Here is a 24,743-nt window from a genome sequence, read left to right as displayed (position 1 = left end):
GGAGTGTGTGGAGGTTCATATGGGAAAACAAACCTTCCCAGTGCTTCGGGTTTTCTTTACCTCTCAGTAAAGTTCCTTTACTTCTTACACGTAATTTGTTGCCTTTTTCTGCTAATTCTCAAACCAGTGTTTCAGCTGATTTTTCTTTATGCATTTTGTGTGACACTTGGTCTGACCTCAGTCTTGGAACAGCATGTTACTGTAACCAGGTGAGGATTCAGTTGATGGAAAAGTACAGTATTGTGCTCTTCTCCGACACCAGGCTGTTCTGTGGCAACGGTCTATTTATGAAGCAGGAGAGAGGTCACGTAAGAATCGAAAGAGTACATTTGTACAAAACCGAATGGGAAAAGCTATATCGTCAAACCGGCCCAGGCTGTTGAGGCAGATGCCTGGCTTTGCTCTTTTGTTTATATTCCAACAAATCAAAGCTGACCTGTGTTGTTATCGGAGTAGAGCAGCAGGTGCAAAAAAATAACTCTGCTGCCAACTCAAACGAAAGGGTAAGACTAATACCCTCTGGGAGGTATTGAGAAGATAACAGAGAGCCATGCCAGCAACTGAATTAACGGCTCTATTTACGGTGGGTTTTACTTAATAACCTGCTTCTAACGCTGACACATAAGTACTCCATTGTATTGTTTAACGCAACCACTGGAGAAATCAATGGAAACAGGATGGGCAGCTCTCGCTGTGCCAGGTGAGGAGCAACACCACGGAAGTGTTGCTCCTCTAACCACGGGCAGGAGAGAGAGGAGGAAGCTGAACATGGCTTTTACAAAGTGGGGAGGCATTGTTTTCCACAGCTTTCTTGCCTTACCTATAGCAGGTGGCTGCAGAGCAAAGAAACTTCATTCCCCCCTTTTTCTGATTGCTTTTAATGAATGCAGGGATCATAAAGGAGCCACAGCATATATGCCAGCTACTGTCCCAGTGCCATGCGGCTCTGGGAGACTCAGGGCTTCCTCGAAGTCCTGGGCGTGTGGGGCAAGTGAGCCTGCTGCTACACCCAGGGGTGAAGCAGACAGCTCTTGTGCAGCCAGTGGAGTGAGATGCCACAGTGGTCTTGCAGACTCTTATTCTTTACACAACAAATACAATGTGAAGAATATATGCATATATATATATATATATGACTGGGCTCCAAACAAATGCTTACTAAATGCACATAAACTTGCAAGGCTGAACGCCAGTCAAAGTAGTGGTTTGAGAGCAGGTTTCTGAAACAGGGTCAGTGGGCTCCGTTGAACTATTTCAGTGACAGCTGCCTGCCTGGGAACACTGTCTCCCTTGGGATACTTGGTATGATCTAGAGACGAATGCAGGAGGAGCAGGCATCCTGAATGGAGCTGTCATGCAGGTGGGATCAGTGAGTCCCAGCTTGGTACTAGGGATCATGGCTGGCCCAGGCGGAGGAGTTAATAATCAGCCATATAAACCTTCCCCACCGGCTGTACAGAATAATCCTTCCCACCATGACCCCTGTGCTGCTTCTGTTTTCTACTTCTTGAAATATCCTTTTGCTATCACGCCAGCAAAAGGGTGTGATCAGATTGTAGTTAGTCAGGCACTGGGTTGCAATAAGTATAAACACTGTTATCTACTGGGTTAGTTCTCCAGCAAGCTACCTAATTTATGATAAAATGCTTTACACTCAACTTCCAGTTTTCCCATCTTAGCTAATTTGTGCTGTTCCCCTCATGCATTTAATGAAGAAACACAATTAGTTTGTTGATTGAAGGAGTCAATTCATGTAAAAAATAGTAGTCCCAAGGGGAAAATTTGCATTTTGCCCAAGACACTTTCCTGGTTTAGGTCTCCATCCCATGTTACTTATTCAGTTTAGTTCTCACTCAGAAACCAACCCCAAAGAGGAAACATGCAGTTTCAAAGCAGATGCCCTTTATAGCAAAATGTATAAAACAGTTTACAAAAACGAAAAGAGAAAACCCAGATCTTTTTATTTGGGAAGTAGGTAAATTAGTGGTTGTTGCTGTTGAAAACCAGACTAGTCTCGTAACAAAAGAGAAGTGGTGCTGGTGATTGATAGTGGTTAAAATAAACTTAATGAAATACTGGCGTCTGCAGCAGCATGTATCTGCGTGGCTGTTATGTCAGAAACACTTCAACACCCAATAAGAGCCAAAGATGAACACAAACACAACTATTATTGTTATTATTGTCATTATTCACTAATAACTGAACAGTCACACAGGCTACATGAGCAGTATGGAAAGCAGTTCCCTCAATATGCTGTTAGCCTTTAATGTAATGCAAAGAGAAGCTGTCATAGAAGGTAGAGAGAAGTGGTTGGGGAAACAGAGCCAAGGGAAAAGGAGAAGGTGTTAGAACACGATGGTAATATTTTGTTAGCTGATGAGGCTCTTGCCTAATTATAGACATGTGGCTTGTCAAGTTATAGGGCCATCTAGAGTGCTTTTTGGCCATTTGTATATTTAGTGTATTGTAAGCAAAAGAAAGGTGTTTAGCAAAATGAGATTAGGGAGATGAGCTGGCTCCTGGTTAGAGGAAGGATGTACCAGAGAGATAGTAAGGACATGAAAGGAGGTATGGAGTTGTTCCATGAGGTGTGGTATTAAGTGATGAAGAAAGAAAAAAGAGCAAAGGCAGTTTTTCCCATTATAGTGTTTCCAAGACTCTGTATCCCTGAGGCTAGACTGATGAATCTATGGCAAATAACTTCTAAATATTCAGGAAAAATGGCTGACCCAAATTATCATGAACTTGCTGAGGTGGTGCATGCTGTAATGAAAGGAGTGCCATATGCTGGTCAAAGCCACTTTTGCAGCATCAAATCTGAAAAATAAAAAGTCTGCCTTTTGCTATATTTTAGCAAATACAACCACTTTTCTCAAACATTCTGAGGATACATTAATGCAAAAATTACACCGAAGTAGAAATAAAGAAATAAATCCTTTTCTTGAATTGCTTTAGTCTTAGCTCTGCGACTAACAATTCCACTAATAATATACAGATCTATGCACAGATCTTCTGCAAGATAGAATGAGCTTTCTGACAGTAAAATAAGTGATGATATTCTCTTTTTCGTATTCGCAAGCTAGTGGCATGGCAAGAAGAGGTACATCTAGCCTGTGATGTGGCAAGGAGCATGGATCTGAAGCACTGGATCCTTGTTAAGTGACAGGTTCCTGTTCACTGTTTCCTCTGCTAAGGTAACATAACTATAGGTAAAATTTGCAGAAGTACCAACCTTTGGCAGTTAGGACTGTCAGACACATCTATGCCTTGGGGACTCTGCTCACAGTTGACCTTTTGTTTGCTTCTGATTTAGAAAAACAAACAAACAAACAAACAAAGCCTCTTTTAAAATTCTCCCTTTTATTTTCATTATACTAATGACTGCCTTGAAAATTGAAGTTAGTTCATATGAAGATTGTTGATTATGAAAAAAGGGGTCATAGAAAAAACAACCTATGAGAGTTTGCATATCATCAAGTAATTTTTTTTTTCATTCATAAAGTGAACTTTGTTCTCTCTCAAAAAGGAAACTGAACTATGGTTTTGTCTTTAAATTACATCATTAAACGAGAGATAAGAACCAAACCCAAACCCTGGAGCAGAGGTATAGCTTAGATACAGATCTAGATCCTAACTTTTCAACCTAAGCTCCTCTTTAGTTAAAATATATATGCAAGATTCTGAAGCATCCATATGAACATGTTAAAACAACTACCACATATCTCTTACAAAAGTTGCCTTGTAGTGCATCATGAAAATCAGGTATTTAGGAATAAAAGATTCCAATCAAGCTTTATTTGATTTTGTTTATCATGATCCTATCTGTAATGTAGGTAAATGTTAAATCCTCCTTTTCTATTCATCTTCCTTTTTCTGGTCTTTCAGTCTACTTTCATGTACACATTTAATATACAAGGTTCAAAGAAAACAAAAGAATAAACCCAACTCTTCCGTTCCAAGAGCCCACAACATTAAATGATCAAGGTCTGAATGTAGTCTCTGAAAGCTCACCAAAAGTCAATTTTGCACATGCAAAGATGGGGTTTATGCATATGAACCACAGCTGTATACACCAAAAAAACAGAAGCATAGGAATGTGCAGTTCAGATAGGTGTATAATGGAAGAAGATTGGCCCCAGAGCCCCAGCCCAGAATCCTGAATACAAAGAGCTTTGGAGATTATTTAGATTTATTTTTTTTTAAATAAAAATAATTCCTTGAACTTCACACTCCCGGTGTGATTCAGTGAGCACATTTTGTCACTGTGGCCCAAAGGTGCACGTGATGGACTAAAAATGAAATACATCAAACACTCTGTATGTTATGCAACAAATATTGAGTGTTACCACAGTGCTTCCTGATACAAACTTTCTTCAAAGCTTTCAAGAAGTTTGGAAGCTAGTATCTATGGTGTATGTTTGCAGTGACATTAATGGTGAGTTTTGAGATTATCATCAGTCAGGCCAGGCTGTGTAGGCTGTCATCTAAATGGTGCATTGAGTGTCATAGCAAAGTGGCCCAAAATTGAGCTTTAACTGGACCCCTGCTGGGAACTGGACTGCAGATGAGTTGTTTCTTTTGAGGCTTCTCTCCGCTTTTGAGGCACTAAAACAAAGGGATAGAACCAAGGAGGTGTGGGATGGCTACATGTGTAACTACATGGCCAGAGGAGAGTCTAACATACTGGAGGGAAGGTCATATCTGAAAGTAAGCTGTGGCAGGGATGGTATCTTATCTGGAGGTCTGAAACAGCCACCAAGGATGAATCTGAGACCTTTGTAAATTAGACAGATAGAGATCATAAGGCAATCTTAGGGTCAGCCATAACTGTATGTATAGGAACACTCTTTAGAATAAGACCTTGGAGCCCTGGTAGCAGTACACACTAAATGAGAATTACAAACAAAAACCAACCCAAACAAAACTCAGAAGACCCAAAGCACATGCTAACATGCAAACAGGATCTCAGCATTCATATATTCAGTTTGCGCCTGCCCTTACAGTCACTGCAGATGTAAAATAGGTGGTTAGAATGCAAAGCAGCTAATTGATCATATACATTACAAGTACAATGTGTTTATGTTTCTGAAGTACCTATATGTGTAAAGCGGGTCCACCTGCCTTGTTGTACATGTCCCTTGTTTCTGGTGTCTTGAAAACTCAGCCCACTTGGCTTTCTTCTGATTTTTTAAAGAAAAGATTAAAATCCAGAGTTTGTTCCTCCGCAGCTGCAGTTATTACGCAGTATCATTTGTTTTAGATTGATGTTTAAGTGCTTGACTGTAATCCAAGGTGCAGTAATGATCTAAAATATTTAACATACTCTGTAGATACTTGTTCCATAAACTCCAAGCCCTGAAAAGCAGGGATTGTGTCTTCACTGTGTACATAACATACTTCAAAGAAAATAGGCCCAGGTGAAATCTACATTTGAAGTTCATCCATGATGGTAAAAGGGGAAAAATGGGGAAGGATCCCATAGGTAAATATGCCAAAAGAGATCCACCCTTTTGGACACGCCAGGAGGAGCTGCATTGAGCTTGTCTCAGCTAGAAGTCACTCTTAGACTTTGCATAGCTTAAGGGTGGAGTCATAGCTTAATAGTTTCAGTCAGTTCTGCCTTAGACATCTTTTGTTGTGTTTTGCATAAAGTACATATCTCTACAAACCTGAAGGCTTTAGGCCTCTTCCCCTATGGGCTCCACACCCTCTCATATCTGTAGTTAATGAGACCCTTAGTTCAGTTCAGTGTTGTAACATAAGCAACTGTACAAATCAATGTCAGAACAATCCCTTTGGTTGTAGTACTTCAGGATTCACTTGTTTTCTCTGCACTGCTTATTCGTCTCTCATACTGTGCTTGGCATTTTCTTGTCACTCAGTATGAGCTGTTCTTGAAAGATTCTGGTTCAAAGAAAGGAGAAACTCACCTGGATGTTAAGACTCATTGGGTTGGATGTGAAAATGGGGATCAGAGTAATTTATTTTCACAGCGCACCTGTAGTGCAATAAAATAATTTGCATAGAGTGCACTGTACAGTGTTCAAGGTTCAAGGATTTGTAAATATGTTTTTCTGCATCACTGGATTTGCTCCATGGGCAGGCCATGGCTCCTTGCTCTTTCCATTACCACTGTTTGCTCAGAGTGGTCAGGCGGTCAAGGAAGACAAAAAGAACAGAGCAAATGACCTCCTGTGACTGCCAAGTTGCTGGGCTGTGGCTCAGTCAAAGCTATTCCTGACTCCAGTGAGAGCTTTCAGCAGGAGAGGCCTTCAGCATTTGGTCTTTGAATACCACCTTTTGACAACCATTCCTATGAATGGGGGCAAAACATTTTTTTTTGGACGCATTTGTCCCTTCTCATAAGATTCTCTGTAGAAAGAATATTGCTGAACACCAGTGAAGAACTGTACTTAACCTCGCTGACTGAGTAAAGTGTTGTTTGCTTCCTCTCATAACTGTGCAATGTTCCTAGTCAGATAATAAGATTATAATAATAATAAGATTATACTCCAGAGATAGTTCCTCTTCAGTGGAAAACAATGGAAATATGTGTACAGACACCTGCAATGCGCACACAGAGAGGCATATGTGTATGTAAATGCATGTGTGTGTATATACATGTATGATATTGATGTGTGCTTTCATTTATGATGTACCATGTCTTAGTAAAGAGACAGGCCCCAACATATTTATATTGTTTTCTGAAGTCTCAGCTCAGATAGAATCCCTTTTTAACGTGGTTTCCTGAGGAAATGAGGCTTTTGTGGTTATTCTGTCTGTGTGTTGGCTTTTGCTTTTGGCCTCTGACAATCTTTAGGTCCCATCGCTAATTTTAATTAAATTTGATATGGGGGTAGGAGTCTCAAAGATATGAAGTTCTTACAGGATTAATGAAAACTGGCTGCCAAGTATGGCAGGAAAATCTATTAATACTCCATCTGAAAGAAAGAGTGAAGCTCGAGCTCATTCCTTTGAGACAATGAGATATTATGAATGCCCCAACCGTGGGAAAAACTTCAATCTGCGCTCACATCTTACTAGACACTAGAGAATCCAACCACAAGATACACATTCATAGGAAACCAGGCTTCATTAGTTCCACCATTCTCTTTGATACATGGCATATGATTAAAAGAAAATTGAACATACTATGTGTCCTTCCCCTTGAGGCTTCACACCCTTTAACCAGGTTTGTCTGTACACAAGGGAGATTTGAGGATTTGGCCCTAAAGTAATGGAAACCACGCCCCTTCCAGTATTCTGACTCAAAATCTTTCCAAGCATGGAATGAGACACTGCTATAAGCATAAATCTTCCATGAACTTGTATCAAAGAAAGGCATATACAGGATGAAATGGAGAAAATCACAGTTTAGTTTTCATAGGGAAGACATTCTTGAGCGTGATGCTGTACGCTTCCAAGGAAAGGCGTGGAAGTTATGTTAGTAGGACTTTATACTCCCCCTGAACAAAGAACTAGGATGATTTCCAAATAAGGAACACCCTTGCATTAAGATAAAGGAGGTGACTTGGCAATTTTCAAGTTGCCAAAAAAACAGTACCTTGGACAATACACAGAACTTTGGGAAAGTTTGGATTCATCATAGAGTCACAGACTGGTTTGGGTTGGAAGGTACCTTAAAGCTTATACCGTTTCAACCCCCTGATACGTGCTAGGACACCTTCCACTAGACCAGGCTCCTTAAAGCTAAATCCAGTCTTGTTACTGTGATTAATGTCACATTGCTAGTTTTATCTTTTATGCACAATTGTTCCCATAGGTGATACTAAGTTATTCTGGTTGCAATAACTTATATAGCTTTCAAAATCAGGATGTACTGATTGACTAATTTATAAAGCAAGTTCCATGCACAATATCTGAAAATACTGTTAATGTTGTTTAGGAATACTGTAGAGAGTAACTATCTGATAGACCATAACAGGGAAAAAGATTTTAAAGGAAAAAAAATGAAATCCAAATTTAGGGAAAAGCTGTCAGAATGCTTCTTCTCAGATCTCTACCTTTTCTTGGTTTTGGTCACTGCTAAGGTGGGAAAACTGCTCGAAACACACGATTGGTTTTATTTAAGTATCCATAGCTTCAGTTGCTGAATCAGTGTCATAGGACATTTTGGTTTGGAAATGCATCCAATTAATTATAAAGAATGAAAAATGAGAGTTTACCTGAACTGAATTTTCAGGGCGAAATTACATAGGAGCTTTAACACAGAAATCATTTCAGTTCCTATGCACACATTTTCCCAGACACGTGTTTATTTGCACAAGTATCAGGTGTTAAAATTATGTAGAATTCCAGAAACTGAAGAAGCTGCAGAAGACAAAACTACGTAACAAAGTACCTGAAATTCTGAGGTGGCTTCTGAACTTCTGATTGACTTCAGATCAATAAGTTGAAATTCAACATTTAGTAGTTATTTTAATTTTTAAAAAGAAGTAAATTTAACAAACTAAACTCCTAAGGGTGTTTTGTTAATCCTCCAGTTTTATAAATTTCCCGGAACATCTGGTATTCTGTCTCACCTCTCTCTGATACTGTAATAAAGTCTTTACCATAAATACTTCATTCATAAATGTTTTAATGATTAAAACCCAACTGAAATGAATAACTTAATATGTCATTGGCAATCTCAGGAGTGTGTGTATTAATTGTCAAACATGCATAATTGCTTAAAATTTATTATATATCAAGTGTGTGAGATAAATCATATTCATGTTGTATGCTGAGCATCTTTATAATCAGTATTATGAATTTAAATGCTTCCTTACACCTTCTCCCTTACCATACTAAGTCACTCGGCACTAATATGGGACTAAAAAATGTCTTCTGCTCTAATTTGCAAAAAATTTACCCGCTGATAGTCATCTTTTACTTGGCCAAAGTGGATCAATAGGTATCTCTCTTAACTGTCAATATTTTATACCCCCACATACCTGCTATGAAAAACTAAATTCTCCTTGCTAGCAGTCACTGAGTCACAGACTGGCTTTAATTAAGAGTGGAAAGTAACCGTTAAGACATCTATGGTTTGATTTTGCCATTCTGCATAGCTACAAAATCCCTGAATTAGGTTATACTCTAAAGTACTATTGCTAGTGCTTTACAAGGAATGTAAATTAGCAAAACACTTTTAGGAACTTAGTTTTGTAAATTCACTTCTTTTTTAGAAATTACAATATGCACTTAATACCGAATTTCAATGTATTGATCTGAAGTCGCTGATAAACTTCTTAAGGTGTTTTAAGAGATTCCCAGTAACACATCTCTCCCCCTATCCCTCTCTAAACATATACATAGGAGGAAGGGAAGAGAGAGAAAGACTTGTAACTTTTAAAAGCTACATAATTTAGTTTAATTGACAGAGGAAAATGCCAAATCAGGTAACTTTCAGGCTGTTCTTTAAAACCAATGCTGTGAGTATTACAATTGAGTCCTTTTCTTCTACCAAAAAAAGACTTTGGTCTGAGCTTGTAAGGGCTAAGGCTGTGCCTTCAATGGAAGTTTTTCATTGGTCTCAGTGTATAAACAGCCAAGACCAGTGACTTTAACCCTCACATGTCTGTTTTGTATTTCATTCTCTTTTTAATTCAAAGCTGAAATCTTGGCTGCATGCAGATGCCATCCCAATAGCTAACATTTCGTTTTTACAGATGTTTTGGCTTTCAATTTAGAGTATTTTTAAACAGCATTTGTTTTTTTTGTGTTGTTTTGAAGTTTTTTGTTTTGTTTTGGGCATTTTTGTTTTGGCTTGGTTTGTTTTTTTCCCAGTGTATTAATGTAAGAATAACAATCTGAAGCATTTGTACTATTTAACAAATACCTTTCACAAACTCTTGAAGAATGTCTGTGGTTATAATGTATATTTTTAAATGTTGCAACTTCAAACCACTGAAAGATAACATAAAATATCAAGAATACCTGCAATTGGGGAATTTTGTAAACCTTCACTGGAATGATTAAGCATGTGATAAATACATGACATTTTTCTAAAATATCATATAAGGATTTTGGGGTTTTTTTAAGTATAAATAAAATAAAGACCAGTTTTACTTGTGGTGCTAGTGCTAAGATTTAAGTAGAAAGGAAAGTTTATGTCACTTATATAAGCGAATGCTATCTTAGAGGTGGTGTCACTCCAAAATGCTGTTTCTGTTACAATGGCTGTCCCGTAAGATCTTTGACCATCTGTTTTTCGATGGTTTGAAATGTATGATCTGTGATATTTGCTACTGAGAAGTGTTATAGACACTGCTGACACAGATCAGATAAGAAACTGGGTCAGCTGACAAGATATTTCCTGTAACATTAACTCCCTGTAGCATTAACATGTGCATCCTTCTGTGTGAGGGAGTTTTTGGACATGGGTTGTTGACAACTATACAGTTTCATTTGCAATTATTGAAAAGTATATTCCCTTTCCTAAAAAAAAAACCAACCCAAAAAAAAACCCCAAACCAACAAAAAAAAAAAAAAAACATGAAAAAAGAAAAAAAATTAATCCACATTTCTCTTTAAATTAGAAAAAAAATATTTAGTATTTAATTTCTCTATGCTTGGCAGTTTTCCTGTATTGCTCTGTCAGGAGCCTTGTCTTTTTATTCGGCTTCATTTCTGATTACAGATTATTCATTTATGGATGGGCAGCTGTAGAAACTTGCTTCCTGCATATGCAAATCAATCATGGTAATGTTTATCATAAGGAGATTTTGTGGCAGTGGAAAAGGGGTTGTGGCAACATGCTCTTGATTTCAATTGTATCTTCTACAAATGGAATTGGCTTCCTCACTTCGTCTTCAGTGGATTTTTTTTTGTTTGCCATTTACCTCTTGGACTAGACACCACTCACTAAGCAAGCTGTTTGATTCACTTACAGATCATGATTTTGGAAGGAGCTGGCAGAATGAGTATCAATTCCAGCAGCAACCTACTTCACCAGCAGCCTTCCTGGACAGACGGATATTCCACATGCAATGGTAGGAGGAATTTGAATGTTCTAAACCACCTTTTTTGGGGGGTAGATAGGGAAGGGGTTTTTACACCTTCAAGCATGCACAAGTATTATTTTTCAGCAATGCTAGTTTACTGGGGTTTCAGTTCCGATAAGAAAAATTTCCATTTGTTTCTTTATTTGTGAAAATCTGAACTCACAACACTGTTTCTGAAAGTGACCATTTTATGGTTTATTTCTTTACTGGTTCTTTTTCTTAAAATTAATGTAGTGGTGCTAAAAGTGCCCAAAAATCTCCTCTGTTCAGAATTCTTTCTCTCTTATCTTTACTCCTCACACCTTCTCTGAACCAACATTAGTTTTCAATGCTAATCACCCCTCTGGCTTTCCAGGGGAATAGCCCTCTTCCTCCTTTACTGTATTTGTTTTTTCAGCTCAAATGACAAGATAGCTTTCTAATTAGACTGGCATTAGAGCACTAGATAGCTTGTGATCTGATAACTTTCTTTTTCCTTAGCTTTTTTTCTGATTATATGGCCACATATAAAAATGTGTTCATATATATTCTCTTCCTCAGTACAAAAAAAACTATAGTCATATATCTATATATGTACAGTTTAATATAATATTAAAATTCTTTTAATCACTCAATTGACAGGTAGACTTAAAATCTAGGCAAACATACACTGCAGTTGTCCTTCTAAGCCAAATAATGCTGCAACAAAGCTTACAATGAAAGTTCCTACTGAATGAAACTCCTGTTCTTTTTTATGTGTAATTTCTAAATACACAGGAATACATAAGCATGTGCTTTGTCCTTCTAAGCCAAATAATGCTGCAACAAAACTTACAATGAAAGTTCCTACTGAATGAAACTCCTGTTCTTTTTTATGTGTAATTTCTAAATACACAAGAATACATAAGCATGTGCTTAATAAATGTGCCAACCTGTCTCTAACAGATTAATGGGGAAAAGAAGTCCTGTCAGAGTGTCCCTTTGCACATGACTTCATGAAGGGTAATGGAGGGGGGGTCTATTTTCAGGTTTCCAGTGTGAAAATTCTTAGGTTTCACTTGTGTTTTAGAGGGACAAGAAGCCTAAAGGTCAGACCAGCCTCTGCAATCGTTCACCACTTTTATTGTACTACCTTTTCCTTTCACTTAAAGGCTCTCCTTTGCATTAGGAGTCTAGCAGCCTCTGAAGTTCCTTTACCCTTCTGAAGTGATGGGAATAAATATCAGTCTCCTTTTCAGGGAATACTTGATGGCTTCATCAAATCTTTATTCTCTGATATACTGCACTCACTCTTTTCCGCACTCATTCCCCAAATCCTTCAACAGGAGGATGAGAAACAGTCCTGCAAACTCTCTAAGTTACTGGCATAGACCTTCTCGGCAAATAATGATAAACAAACCTAAGTAACTGTGGGGCTTTTTTTGTGTTTAACTGGAAACTAGCACTGCACCCTGTATCTCAACTGAAGAGACATGAGGTTTAGTGCAGCCTGATGGGAGGTGGTTTCCTAAAATATACCAACTCTGTTGCTTGTGGTCCTCTAGCAATATCCACTGCTACCATCATTTCTCACAGCTGTGTATGTAGTCTTTTTCTTGCGGAGAATGAACTGATGCAATATCCTGGAGTGGGGCTACTGTAGACCTAGGCCATGGCAGTCTTTCCTCCTCCTGTAAATAACCACCTCTTCAATCTCCCTTTCCCTTTTCATCATTAAACCTTCATGCACAAGTGAGCATTTTATCATGCTTCTGTCTCTGCCTGGCATACTACATCTTCCTCCTTTCCCAAAGAATAAATTACACTGAGCTCCTCCTGTGAGGGCAGACTAATGCAGTCCTGTCTTTACCCTTATATAATTATTGTATCCCCCACATACAATTTCTTTCATTTGCACACAGAAATTATTGTCATGCAATGACATACAAGTAACTGACAGCAGTTTCAAAGATTGCCAAGAGAAGATTCAGACATCCTAACAAGAACATTACACAGCTTCTGTAACTAAAAATTACTTTTACAACTGCATTCAGCAATTACCTTACCTGACTACAGAGATAACATGCATTCATGAGAATGCGAGCTCTATCATAAAGCTGCTGACCATACTGATAGGCTTTTATTGGCAAGCAATATGGGAGTGCCTTGGCTTTTACCCTTCCTTGGTTGAATCCCACAATTCATATCTAGTCCTTATTGAAAGAAAATTTCCACGTCATGTTATGAGAATTTTGCAAGGCTTTTCCATCATATTTCTGAGACACTAAAATTATTTTCCCCCATAAGGATCAATATCCCTTTTCAACAGTGCTTCTGTAACATATCTTCCATCAATTTTAGTGTATTCAGCCAACATTAATAAATAAATCCCTACGTAATCTGCCAAGAGGTACAATATAACAATTCTCAGGTTTCAATAAGAAAACAGGCAAAGAAAACCCCACAACCCAAGCCCAAACAACCCAATACCTTCTCCAGCAATAGCTACTGAGCTAGTGTTAAGGACTGAGAAAACAATACAGATCCGTGGACTTCCAGGGCATACAATTCAGCCATAGACCTTTCTTCTTGTTGACATAATCCAATGGTGTTAACAGAGGCAGTAAACACTTATTTTGTTTTCCAGTGTCCAGCAGCTTCTATGGGACACAGTGGCATGAAATACACCCGCAGTACTGGACTAAGTTTCAAGTCTGGGAATGGCTGCAGCATCTCCTTGACACCAACCAACTGGATGCCAACTGCATACCTTTCCAGGAGTTTGATATCAACGGGGAGCACCTGTGCAGTATGAGCCTGCAAGAATTCACTCAGGCAGCCGGGACAGCAGGGCAACTGCTTTACAGCAACCTTCAGCACCTAAAATGGAATGGTAAATAGATAGTAGGCAGAGATGCACGGATGGTGATCTGAATTCTGGGATCTTCAGAGCTGCTGAAGCTCCCTAGGCAACTACCTGGGAGATCTCATTTGCTGTGTTTGATATACTGCTTACAACTCATTCACTGTACTGGTAAATTGTTTAATATGAGAGAAGGCAGAAGTCTGAAGGACCAGGGGAAAAGGATGTTTCCCACTCCAGAATTAGCCCTCTGGATCAGCTGTATCGCTGCTTGGAGCTAATACTTTTGACCTTTCTGTACTCTTTGTCATACAGCCTATCTGCCATATGCTTTCTTTCAGGCCAGTGTGGAAGTGACATGTACCAACCTCATAATGTTATTGTGAAGACAGAGCAAACAGGTAAGTAACAATTGGATAACTTGTCTTTTGATGATGAGAAAAATGGGAAACTCTTCACTCCAAGAGAGACACATCAAAATGGTGTGAAATAAAATGGAAGGTGTATCATGCAGAACAAAAGAAGTAACACAAATATTAGTCAGTGTCTACTTTTTGAAGTTTTGGGTAGTACCACCATATCTTAGTTTGCATGTGGCCACTTCTCCTGGGAGAACTCTGCAGTATCAGCAGCCTATACTGATGTTCAGAGTTGGAAAATAGTTTGTAGTGCTCAGCAAATGCAGCTTTGGAGAGGACTTCATTCTATACTTCATTCAGCAGTATTCAGAACAAATGCTTTCACAGTATTCTCAGTTTAAAAAAGAAAATAAAAATATTTTGTTGTGAAATGCTCTTAATGTTTGAAACATGAGGAAATTTCCAAACAAAGCAATTTTGAGAGAAAAAAAAAGTTAATTTAATTTCTTCACATTTCAGTGAGACTGAAACCTAGGCAGTATTTTGCTTTGATCAAATCTTCATTTTTCCTGTTACAGTCTTTTTTCCCCCAGTGTGTTCATAGCTAAATCCCTTTCCTCCCAGGACTTTGTTTCACCGAGAAAAGGAACTTCAGCTTGTTTCAATCCTCCTCTTCAGTCACAATTATTTTCCTGGTTCATTTGCCAGAGCACCTCTGTCCATATTCAGACGTTCTCTACCCCACTAGTCTCTTTGTATGTGGGTGTATTCATGAGCCACGTTTTAGTACCTGCTGTCAGAAAGAATACAGATTTGTAGTGTGCAACGTCTGACAAGTCCTGCCAGTGTATGTATTCATCTAATGCAGAGAAGCTGAGCCTTCCTGGACAGGATGCTCTTAATCTTCCCCATGCAGTGGTCAAGCTCTGAAATCTGCAATCCACTCCTTGCCTGTGCCCTTGTAGTATGGGTGATGTGCCTACACCAGCCTTGGTGCTTGCCATATCGAAAACTAAAGTAATCCTTTAAGTCCTGACTTAACAAGATCTTGGTATTATGTTAGTTCCTCCTCCCACTAGAGATACACAATGGAGTGCACAGCCCAGAAAGGTCACAGCCAAGGACTAAAGGATGGTTCTTCAAGCTGCACTGATCAGGAGTGGCATGGTGGGGCCCTGGCAATGCCAGTCACGGGCAGTGGGAGTGGGTTTAGTTCCTGCATGGGGAGGATTTGGGCTGCTGGGTAAGGGACTCCTTGTGGGGCAGCAGGGATAGGGACAAGGGTTTAGAGGGGAAGCTGATCTCATTCAAGTAGACTTTTGCAGTTACAAAGATGTGGGTGCTGAAAACGGACAAATGGGACCACAAGCTGTCTGCCCATGTTCTGGCTAGGTTAGGCCTGTCTTCAGAGGCAACATTAGGCAGATCAGGTGTCAAAGCAAGCAAAGGGTGTGTGCTATTATAGGAACGCAAGCTCTGGGTGCCCAAACATGCAGCTATTACTTCGCATGCCTGCTAAATTCCTATGTCATAAGAGTTAACTCAGCCAAACATGATGATTTAGCTATAACTCATTTTTGTTTTTTCTTTTATTTCATTTGTACGGACTTGAAAAAAAATAAGTAAAACCTAGATTTGAACCTTTTATCTCATCCTTTCTGATCTGGATTCAAATGAAAAAGAGACTTTTAAGGCTTCTGGTCTCAAAAATGCACTGTAAAGAGACTAATTTCCCGACTAATGTAGGTGTCATGAAGACAGTACTTCAGTTCTGCTTACATTGATCCATCTGACTAGAAGGTCACTAAAAATTTTTCTTCTTTAATCATGAAGGTAGTTTTTAGGTTAAGGATGGGGATATGACGTGCCTGGAGTAAAATGGCCCTTCATCTAGTATTGGGCTTTGATGTTTCTCATTGCGTACTTACACATGAAGCTCTGTTTCAGAGGGCACTTTCGAATTCTACCATTATAGAAATAAATACTCATGTTAAGCATCCTCCTGTTTACTAGATATTTGAGAGCACTTTCATCTCTAGGGGACCAAAGCACTGTCATAATCAGCAGGGGCTGAACTGGGTAGAATTAGAGTTGACCTGGCATAAGACACCCCCTTCAAGGGCAGGTGTAAATGACATGGCAAGGGGCTGGAACTAGATGACCTTAAGGTCCTTTCCAACCCAAACCATTCTATGATTCTATGATCAAAAGGAAGAGCTTACTACATTATTTCAAAAAGTCAGTGCTTTGTGTAAGTAAATTTGCCCGAATATGCAAAAACCCATTCATAATTTCAGTGAAAGGACATAATTTCTTGCACAGCCCCTTCACTTTTCTTCCCTTCTCAGCTTTGTTTTCTGAACATTTGTTATTTTCTCAGTGCTCAATATTCACCTCTGTGCTTAAAAAATGTTCTTCTAGTGATTTTCCTTTTGGTCCTTTACCTTCAGATCCATCGTTAATGGTGTCCTGGAAAGAAGAGAATTATCTCTATGACAGTGGCTATGGTAGCACAGTAGGTAACTAACAGCACAATACCTTACGTATTTCTGAGATGGTTTTATTGTTGTCTAAGGCTATTACTCTAAATGTCTTCTCTTTAATTCCCAGAACTACTGGACAGTAAAACATTCTGTCGTTCTCAGATTTCTATGACGACACCTAGTCACCAGCCTCCTGGTAAGGAACTTGTAATTATATTGTTAATTGTTTTGTCACTTGTCCCAGAGCTACCGACATGTAATAGTCTGTGTCGTCTTCTGTTGTAGGATTGAATCTGAGCCTCCAGTAATTTTAAATTAAGCAATGACCCATCCCTGGCAGTGTTCAAGGGCAGGTTGGACAGGGCTTTGATCAGCCTGGTCTAGTGGAAGCTGTCCCTGCCTGAGGCAGGGGTTGGAACTAGATGAGCTTTAAGGTCCCTTCCAACACAAACCATTCTGTGATACTATGAATACTGATTCTGATAGTTATTTTAACTATCATTTGTGCAATAGCTTTCTTTAAATAAATGCTTCTCTGTCAAAAAAAGGAAGATCAAATAATCTGCAATCTCCACATGTCTTTTAAAGTGACTGAGGCAAAGCAGAAGGTATTAGTGTGAGAGAGATGAGATGTTCCAGCTCTCCACACTTTTCTGTGGCATAGCTGGGTATGGGTAAACGAGTGACCTGTTCCTCCCCAGAAGTGGCTGTGTTTCCCTAGAGAGCAAGTGGTTCATGCTTAGTAGATTGCTAGGTTTGGGGCTGGGTTTGGGGAGCCATAGGGCTGGCAGCAAGCTCTCTGCCCAGCTGCCCCAGCAGAAGGGATTCCTGCTGGTCTTTGTCTCAGTGGAGAGCAGGGCAGGCACCACATGCCCTTTCACCCATGCACGGTGCTTCCACGAGGCAGTGATACAATCTGCCTGCCAAAGGGCAAGAAAAAGAGCAATCCTGTTTACCATAGCGCCCCGCGGAAGGCAGGTCCTCCTTAGAAGGCTGAATGAACAGACCTGAGAGAGAAAGCAGTGGGAATCATGGGAGGATGAGAAAGGCAAGCACACTACATTAGATACAGCCTCACAAGGGCTACCTTTATGTTGGGGGCAGACCTATGACTCCGCAGCACAGCCTCTGTGCCTGCCTGTTTGTTGCATCCGCTGGCCTCCCAGCAACAGCCAGACTTGCCAAGTGACCTACGGTTTAAACCAGTGCGCTCAGCCATGAATTGAAAAATAAATGAAGTAAGAGAAAACCTGACCAGAAGAAGAAAACCAGCAAACCTTAAAATACCTCATGCACTCTGTTTGCTTTCCCTGCCACCTCCACCCACTCTCGCAAGATGGCTACAAGGATTTTGGAGCTCTCCGACAGGACTGGGGACCTGTCAAGATCTTAGCACCGTGTGTTTACCTGCTGACTGCTTAAGCCTAGAGCTAGGGTGGCACGCCAAGGGCACAGCCTCCTGTAAAAACTGAATTTGTATATCCCGTAAAAAAAAAATGGCTCATTCCTGAATCATATGCAAATACTGTGCAACCTTTTGTCGAAAGTTTTGCAAGACAGCTTTGTTGAAACTGCATCGTAACTCTTTTCATCTGTCAGGCCCCAGCCTCCTAACATGGCATGTTTGAAACCGGTCTCCACGTAGGAGCAGAGGCAGAGCGGGAGGCTATTTACACAGCTGAAATCCAGAACAAATCACCACCTAGGCAAAAGGCAACTGAACTTCCAAGAATAAATCTCCAGCTAAGTGGAGCATAACAAACATTTGCAAGCGAATTGTATGATTTTAAAATGAGACAGATTTATATAAGAGGGCAAATAAAGGACTGGTCCTGCTTGGGGGTTCCACAGATTTTGATAACATCAGGGGAATTATAATCTGAGGAAAGGCAATAAAATAAACCTCATTTTGCTTTCCCCCTCCAAGCTGAGTGAGGTTCAGGCTATTCCCTGCTCTTTGAGAGTGGGCAGGCAAAATGACTCAGAGTGCGTTTGCTGCTTGGGGGTCAAGGACAATAATTATGTTAGGCTCAGAATGGTGGAGATTAGCCTTATCCTCACTGACTTGTTCAGTTTATGTTTCCAGTTATGTATGAATAAAGTGAGTGTGTGAATAGCTTTGCATCTACCTTTTCACATGCAGTCTTTGCAGTTGCTTGTGCAAATCCAACAAGTTTCTATGCAAATGAATGTTTCCTGTGAGTCATTTTCCCATGCAAATTCCCAGTTTCCATGAAAAGTATGATAATCATGCATTCATAGAAGCTGGGAAAACATGCGTGGGACCTTAAGCTTCACTTCACGGAATTCAGGCACAAAATATGCTGAAAAGCAAACACAGAACGGGCTCCCGCTCAGGATTATCCCACAGATTTTGCGAGACTTGGAGCGATCAGATGAAAGCTATTCATTAATGACAAGAGCAGAGCCATGCTGTGGTGGTTTGAGGGCAGGAGGGTAGAACGTGCAGACTGCGAGGTAGGTTACAGTCATGAACAGGCGGAACTTTTTTTTCCCCTTCATTTCTGTAGAAGTGCTTGTGCCAGAAACCCTACTCCTCCTCTGTCTGGATGCAGGTGATAAAGCACTATTGATGAGAAATGGCTTGTTCCTATGGCTCCGAGCCACGGAACAATATATGCATGTCCAGCTGCCAAAAACTCCCACTAGTGCAGCCCTGTTCCCCCATCCTGCCTCCACCCCCAAACAACAATGCTTTGCCAGTTCATTACGTTTTAGTCAGGTAGGTGTTCTGTGCATTGGTACCAGTGCATACATTTTACATTAGATCACCACTTCAGAAACAAATAAGCCCCCAAAGATACATGCTTCTGCAAAGACTAAGCCATAATGGGACAATTCAGGATTCCTTTTATAGACGTGATCGTCTTATTTTTCTCTCTCACACACATAACATAAGGTGAGATATTTGTTAATCAAATTTAGGTTTCAAAAGCCAAATGTTTACCTCTGGATTCATTCTTTATTCATCAACGGTCTCTTTATGAAGTGTGCTGATTAACATATGGTACAGAAAACAAAACTCTCCCCCTTCCTTTTCACTTAGATTACCTTCTGAAAAGTGATTATCTTTAAGAGAGATATTTGTTCTTTTTTTGTGGTTATATTTCTTTCAACTTGCTAGTCAACGGAAAGCCTTTAATCAAACTTACAAATAGGTTTCATTTTCCTTCTCTGCAGAGTCTTCAGATGTGAAAAAATCGCAAGATCATATACCAAAGTCCCACACCAAGAAGCACAGTAAGTCGCCATCTGTGTTTATAGTGGTTGATTGGCTGAAGGAAAAGAAACACACTGAAAGCAAATCCCCTTCAGGAGGGAAAAAGGTGCATTTCAAAAGCAAAAGTGGTTAGATTGTTATTGTAACTGAATTGTCCAATGACCTGACTGTTTCTAGTACAGTTTGCTTATCATGATTTTTGCATCAGTATTTTTATGCTTTTCAAATTTTTACCAGTAAGAGCTTATGGGGAAGCAACCAGAAACCAGTTGCCTCTGCCCTGTATTGGGCTGGGCTAGTGGACTGGAGTAAAAAAATGATGAAGGAGACCCAGGACTAAATCAGGAAAGTCTGTGTGTGCATGGCCATGCTCGTGTCTATGCCTGCCGGCTGCAGCGTGTCCCAGAGACCCTGCTTAGAATCTTCTTGCAGAACTTCTCACACATGTCATAACAAGCAAGCACCTGCCCCTCAATCCTGCCGCTTTCTTCCCCTCTGATCTGACAGTTGTTCCACTCCCTTTATCTGCTAGTTTTGATTAAACCTGATTCTGAAGACATGTTACTGTAACTGATTTCTGGACATAGTTCTATTATGTCCTTTGCTGAGATTTTAATGCTGAAAATATCTTGTGTATGTCTTTTGCATCCTACATCATTTATCTGTGTCAGAAAATGTTAATATTGGACCTTTGCTGCATTTTATACTAATTGATTTCATCCTGTTTCAGTTTGGTCTTCAGATTATGTGTCTCTTCCTGACTCCTCTTCTTACCCTGCTCTGTGACTTTGCCGAGCCAGAACTCCCGAACTTTTTCTCTGCAGACAGATATCTTGCTTCTTTTTTGTGTGTGTGTTTTTATGTCAGGGCTGCTAATGAAAGGATTAGGTAGGACTCGTCTGAAGACAGACCTGTGAAGATCTGAGGTCACTTGGTTTGTGCAGCTCAGAGAAGAGAAGGCCAAGAGGTGACCTCATCATAGCCTACAACTTCTTCAGGGAGGGCAGTGGAAGGGCAGGTGCTGATCTCTTTCTGCTGACCAGTGGTCGGACACAAGGAGATAGAATGAAGGTGCATCAGGGGAAGTTCAGATTGGACATTAGGAAAAGTCTCTTCACTGAGAGGGTGGACAGCCACTGGAACAATCTCCCCAAGGAAATAGTCACAGCACCAAGCCTCTCAGAGTTCAAGGAGTGTTTGGACGAAGCTCTTGGTCATATGGTTTAGTTTTAGGTAGTCCTATGTGGAGTGGGAAGTTGGACTCCATAATCTTTATGAGTCCCTTCTGATTTGAGGTAGTCTATGATTCCAAGAACTCAATCACAGCCTTGTCATATGGAAAAGGTCACCTTGCCATGATGGTCTAATAATTTCTAGTTTCATCATTACTGCTCTGTATCTATTGATTATGTTACACATGTCCAGATAGAGTAGGTCCAGCACAAGTTGCTGGTTCTAGGAAACAATTTTAACAAAGAAACATAGTGATTTAATTGATGTTGCACTGTATACCATTTTCTATTTACCTTCACATCTTTGACTAGGGTCTGAATACCCTTGCATAGTTTTGAAATCAGACCAAACAACTGCTATCTTTCTGGCCCACCTCATCACTATGTTTGTTATTCTTCATTCCTAAACTGCTACATCTGATTTGATTTATTTAATATTTTTCTTTTTGACCTGGGCTTTCTGGTGCCATCTTTACTGAAACTGTGGGAAAAATTTGCACTTAAACTGGGAGGTCTACTTGCTGAATTTAGAGATCTGGTTTTGCCTTTTCTAATATCATGGTCAAACTTTTTAAAACCCTTTTCGCAGGCAATATTGGCTGGCCAGTTCTGTCACTATCCCTCTATCTATTCTATACCTTCTTACTTCTTTAAGCCTATCTAAGAGATGTGGGACCAATACTCATTGACGTCAAGCAGCATTTCACCTCCTTTGCCTTCTGTCTGTCTTCTAAAAGCTTATCTTGGCTCTTTCACATACCACATGATAATATCATGTTACATGACATGCTGTAGAAGAATATCAGGAAAAATGGGCAAATGAGATGAAGGGGAGACTTAAACGTGTTATCTCCAGGGCAGGAGCAGTGCCAAAGGCAGAAGGAAGCAGGGGATGGTTTAGATGCTACTTCTCCTGGTTGTTGGGGCTCCTATCTGCCACCATGGGGCTCAGAGTTGCCGAAGGCTGATACTTACCTCCAACCTCAGTGTAAAGGCTGTCAGTGTTTTTTGTCTATCTATCTCTGAGGTAGGAGTCCTGCACTCCAAGACTATGGCCTGTCCCTACCAAACGGTGACCATCTGTAGGTTACACACTGTAAGAACATGACATAAAAATGTCAAGCCTATGCCAGAAGGCTCTTTAGATATTCCTTCCTCTTGCCCCCTTTCCTCTTTCAGACCCTCGAGGAACTCACCTTTGGGAATTTATTCGAGATATTCTTCTCAATCCTGAGAAAAACCCAGGATTAATCAAGTGGGAAGATCGGTCAGAAGGTGTCTTCAGATTTTTAAAATCTGAAGCTGTGGCTCAGCTCTGGGGAAAGAAGAAAAACAACAGCAGCATGACTTATGAGAAACTCAGCCGGGCTATGAGGTGAGCAGAGATGTAGCTGCAGAAGACTGGGGCATATAAAGACACTACCTGAATGGAGAATTTGGTTGACTTATTTTAAAAAATGAATTTGCAGCAGCACCAATTGCTTTCTTTGAGAACTGTTTCCCAATAATTTTGAGATTGTAACAATGTTCTTCTGTGTCTTTTCTTTCCCCTCACGTTTCTGTATGCTATAATATATATAACATACATGTGTTATGTATATAATATATATTCTGTTGCTCTCCACCCAAACAGCCAGGTAGGAAAGAAACATGGATGTAGCAAGCTGAAAGTTCACATGCTGCCAAACTGGGAAGGCTTAAATGGCCTAGTAATGGCTGGAGACCTTGTTATTTCCATCAGTGTTCAGAAACTAGACATACCACCGTCCATTACCTTAAAATACTTTTAGAAGATCTGTGTGAGGATTTTCTTTGCTCTCTGCTTTAAGATTTTGAGCATTTTTACACATTCTATAAAAGTTCAAAGTGTATTTTTAAGTGGAAGCTGACATTCTCTCCTGGTCAGATTTCAGGTCCTGACTTCTGGAGAAAATATCCTATGAAATCTCATAAGAATGTGTAATAAGTATAGCTATATGCTATTGTCCTGGGTTCAGCAGTAGCAGTAATTTTTCTCCTTAGTAGCTGGTCCAGTGCTGTGTTTTTTACTTTCAGCCTGGGAACAGAGCTGATAACACCGATGTTTTTAGTTACTGCTCAAATGTTTAGTCTGACCAAGGACTTTCTGAGCCTCATGCTCTGCCAGGGAGGAGGGGAAGCTGGGAGTCAGCAGACAGAACACCTGACCCAAACTAGCCAAAGAGCTATTCCATATCACAGCATGTCATGCCCAGGACGTAAACTGAGAGTTACCAGGAAGGGCTAGTTCACTGCTTGGTCCGGCTGGGTATCGGCGGGTAGTGAGCGGTTGTATTCTCTTCCGTTGTTATTTCCCTTATCATTGTCATTATTGGTGGTAGCAGCAGTGATTTGTGTTATACCTTAGTTACTGGACTGTTCTTATCTCAACCCATGGGAGTTACATTTTTTCAATTCTCCTCCCTGTCCCTCTGGGAGTGAGGAGGGAGAAAGGAGGGGAGTGAGCGAGCGGGATCCGTGTGTCTGAGTTATTGACTGCACTTAAACTATGACAGCTATGACCTGAAATATAGTGAAATTCCAACTCAGAAAATAACTAATATAAAGTAAAAAGAAAACATCAATTTTTTCTTCTCTTTCTATTATAATAATCTTACGTATTATATGTATCCTATAGAAAATAAAGACTTTTCAGCTAGCTGAGGGATTGCCTAGCTGGAAATGGCCTTTTAGAACCATAGGTGATTGTAATGTTGAATCTTTCTCTATGTTTTTATTTCAACAGATACTATTATAAAAGAGAAATCCTGGAGCGTGTGGATGGTCGGAGATTAGTGTATAAATTTGGAAAGAATGCCCGTGGCTGGAGAGAAAATGAGAATTAAATACATTAAGAAAAAACATTTAAAACACCTGGATGTAAATATTCAAAGACTATTTTCTTATATTTATGTACCAAACTAGGGTGAAAAACCAATTCTACTTCTGTCGGGAAGAAGGAACAGTATCATTATTGGTGTTAAAATTATTTTATTTGAAGTATGTCCTGTATGGGGAAAAAATGTACACAGTTTTCTGTGATATAAGTTAACATTATAGAATTATGATTATTTTTCCCTTCTTGTGAAGTTTTCCTCTTTTTTTCTTTTTCTTTTTTTTTTTTTTTTAAGTCATACAGGCTTAATGTGATTTACGACTCACACAGAGAAAGGGAAGGAGCTAAATACTAGGGCATTTAGGGAGTATGATAACCTACTTTGGAAGGCAACTATAAGTGGAGGAAACAGTACAGCATCTCTGAGCCAAGTAGTCTTCTTCCATAGTCAGCTGATATATAGCTTCCCTTGGCCAATATTACTTGTTCCTCCCTTCTGATTTCTGAGTGTTTTGCTGGCTTCTAGTTGCTTTTGTTGAATCAGATGGTGGGTTCCTCTTCAGCTAGCTTATCCCAGCCTCTGAGAACAATGGTGCTGCAATGTGGCTGTCAGCATGAGCCCATCCTACTTCCTCCACTGGGACCTTCTTTTGTAGGCAGAAGTTTAGGACCTGAGCTTACCTGGTACTGAGTATCCTCCCTAACCTCCAAAGGGCATTCAGCTCATCCCAGGAAAAGGGTTATTTG

At 39.9% G+C, this 24,743-nt stretch overlaps 1 protein-coding gene across 2 annotated transcripts in view; it reads left to right on the top strand.

Moving 5' to 3' along the window:
* EHF (ETS homologous factor) overlaps positions 1–24,237 on the top strand; it is a 31,942-nt gene extending 7,705 nt beyond the window's left edge. The window contains exons 1-9 of one of the 2 annotated variants that reach the window (XM_061347215.1): positions 10,501–10,704; positions 10,895–10,994; positions 13,612–13,857; positions 14,169–14,228; positions 16,637–16,705; positions 16,797–16,865; positions 19,871–19,930; positions 22,322–22,517; positions 23,907–24,237. In XM_061347215.1, the coding sequence (XP_061203199.1) occupies positions 10,702–10,704; positions 10,895–10,994; positions 13,612–13,857; positions 14,169–14,228; positions 16,637–16,705; positions 16,797–16,865; positions 19,871–19,930; positions 22,322–22,517; positions 23,907–24,006 (903 nt within the window). In that variant the 5' untranslated portion in view covers positions 10,501–10,701 and the 3' untranslated portion in view covers positions 24,007–24,237. Of the gene's footprint in view, positions 1–10,500; positions 10,705–10,894; positions 10,995–13,611; positions 13,858–14,168; positions 14,229–16,636; positions 16,706–16,796; positions 16,866–19,870; positions 19,931–22,321; positions 22,518–23,906 lie in introns of those variants that run through there. The other variant, XM_061347223.1, reaches the window with a different exon arrangement.
* The last annotated feature ends 506 nt before the right edge of the window (positions 24,238–24,743 follow it).

This window comes from Neopsephotus bourkii, unplaced genomic scaffold (assembly GCF_033783945.1).
Source record: "Neopsephotus bourkii isolate Nb327-2 ecotype Australia unplaced genomic scaffold, CSIRO-AGI_Nbou_v1 NB_42, whole genome shotgun sequence".
Classification (NCBI taxonomy): Eukaryota; Metazoa; Chordata; class Aves; order Psittaciformes; family Psittacidae; genus Neopsephotus; species Neopsephotus bourkii.
The sequence above is the reverse complement of the archived record's forward strand: the minus strand, read 5'-3'. Positions and strand labels throughout refer to the sequence as shown.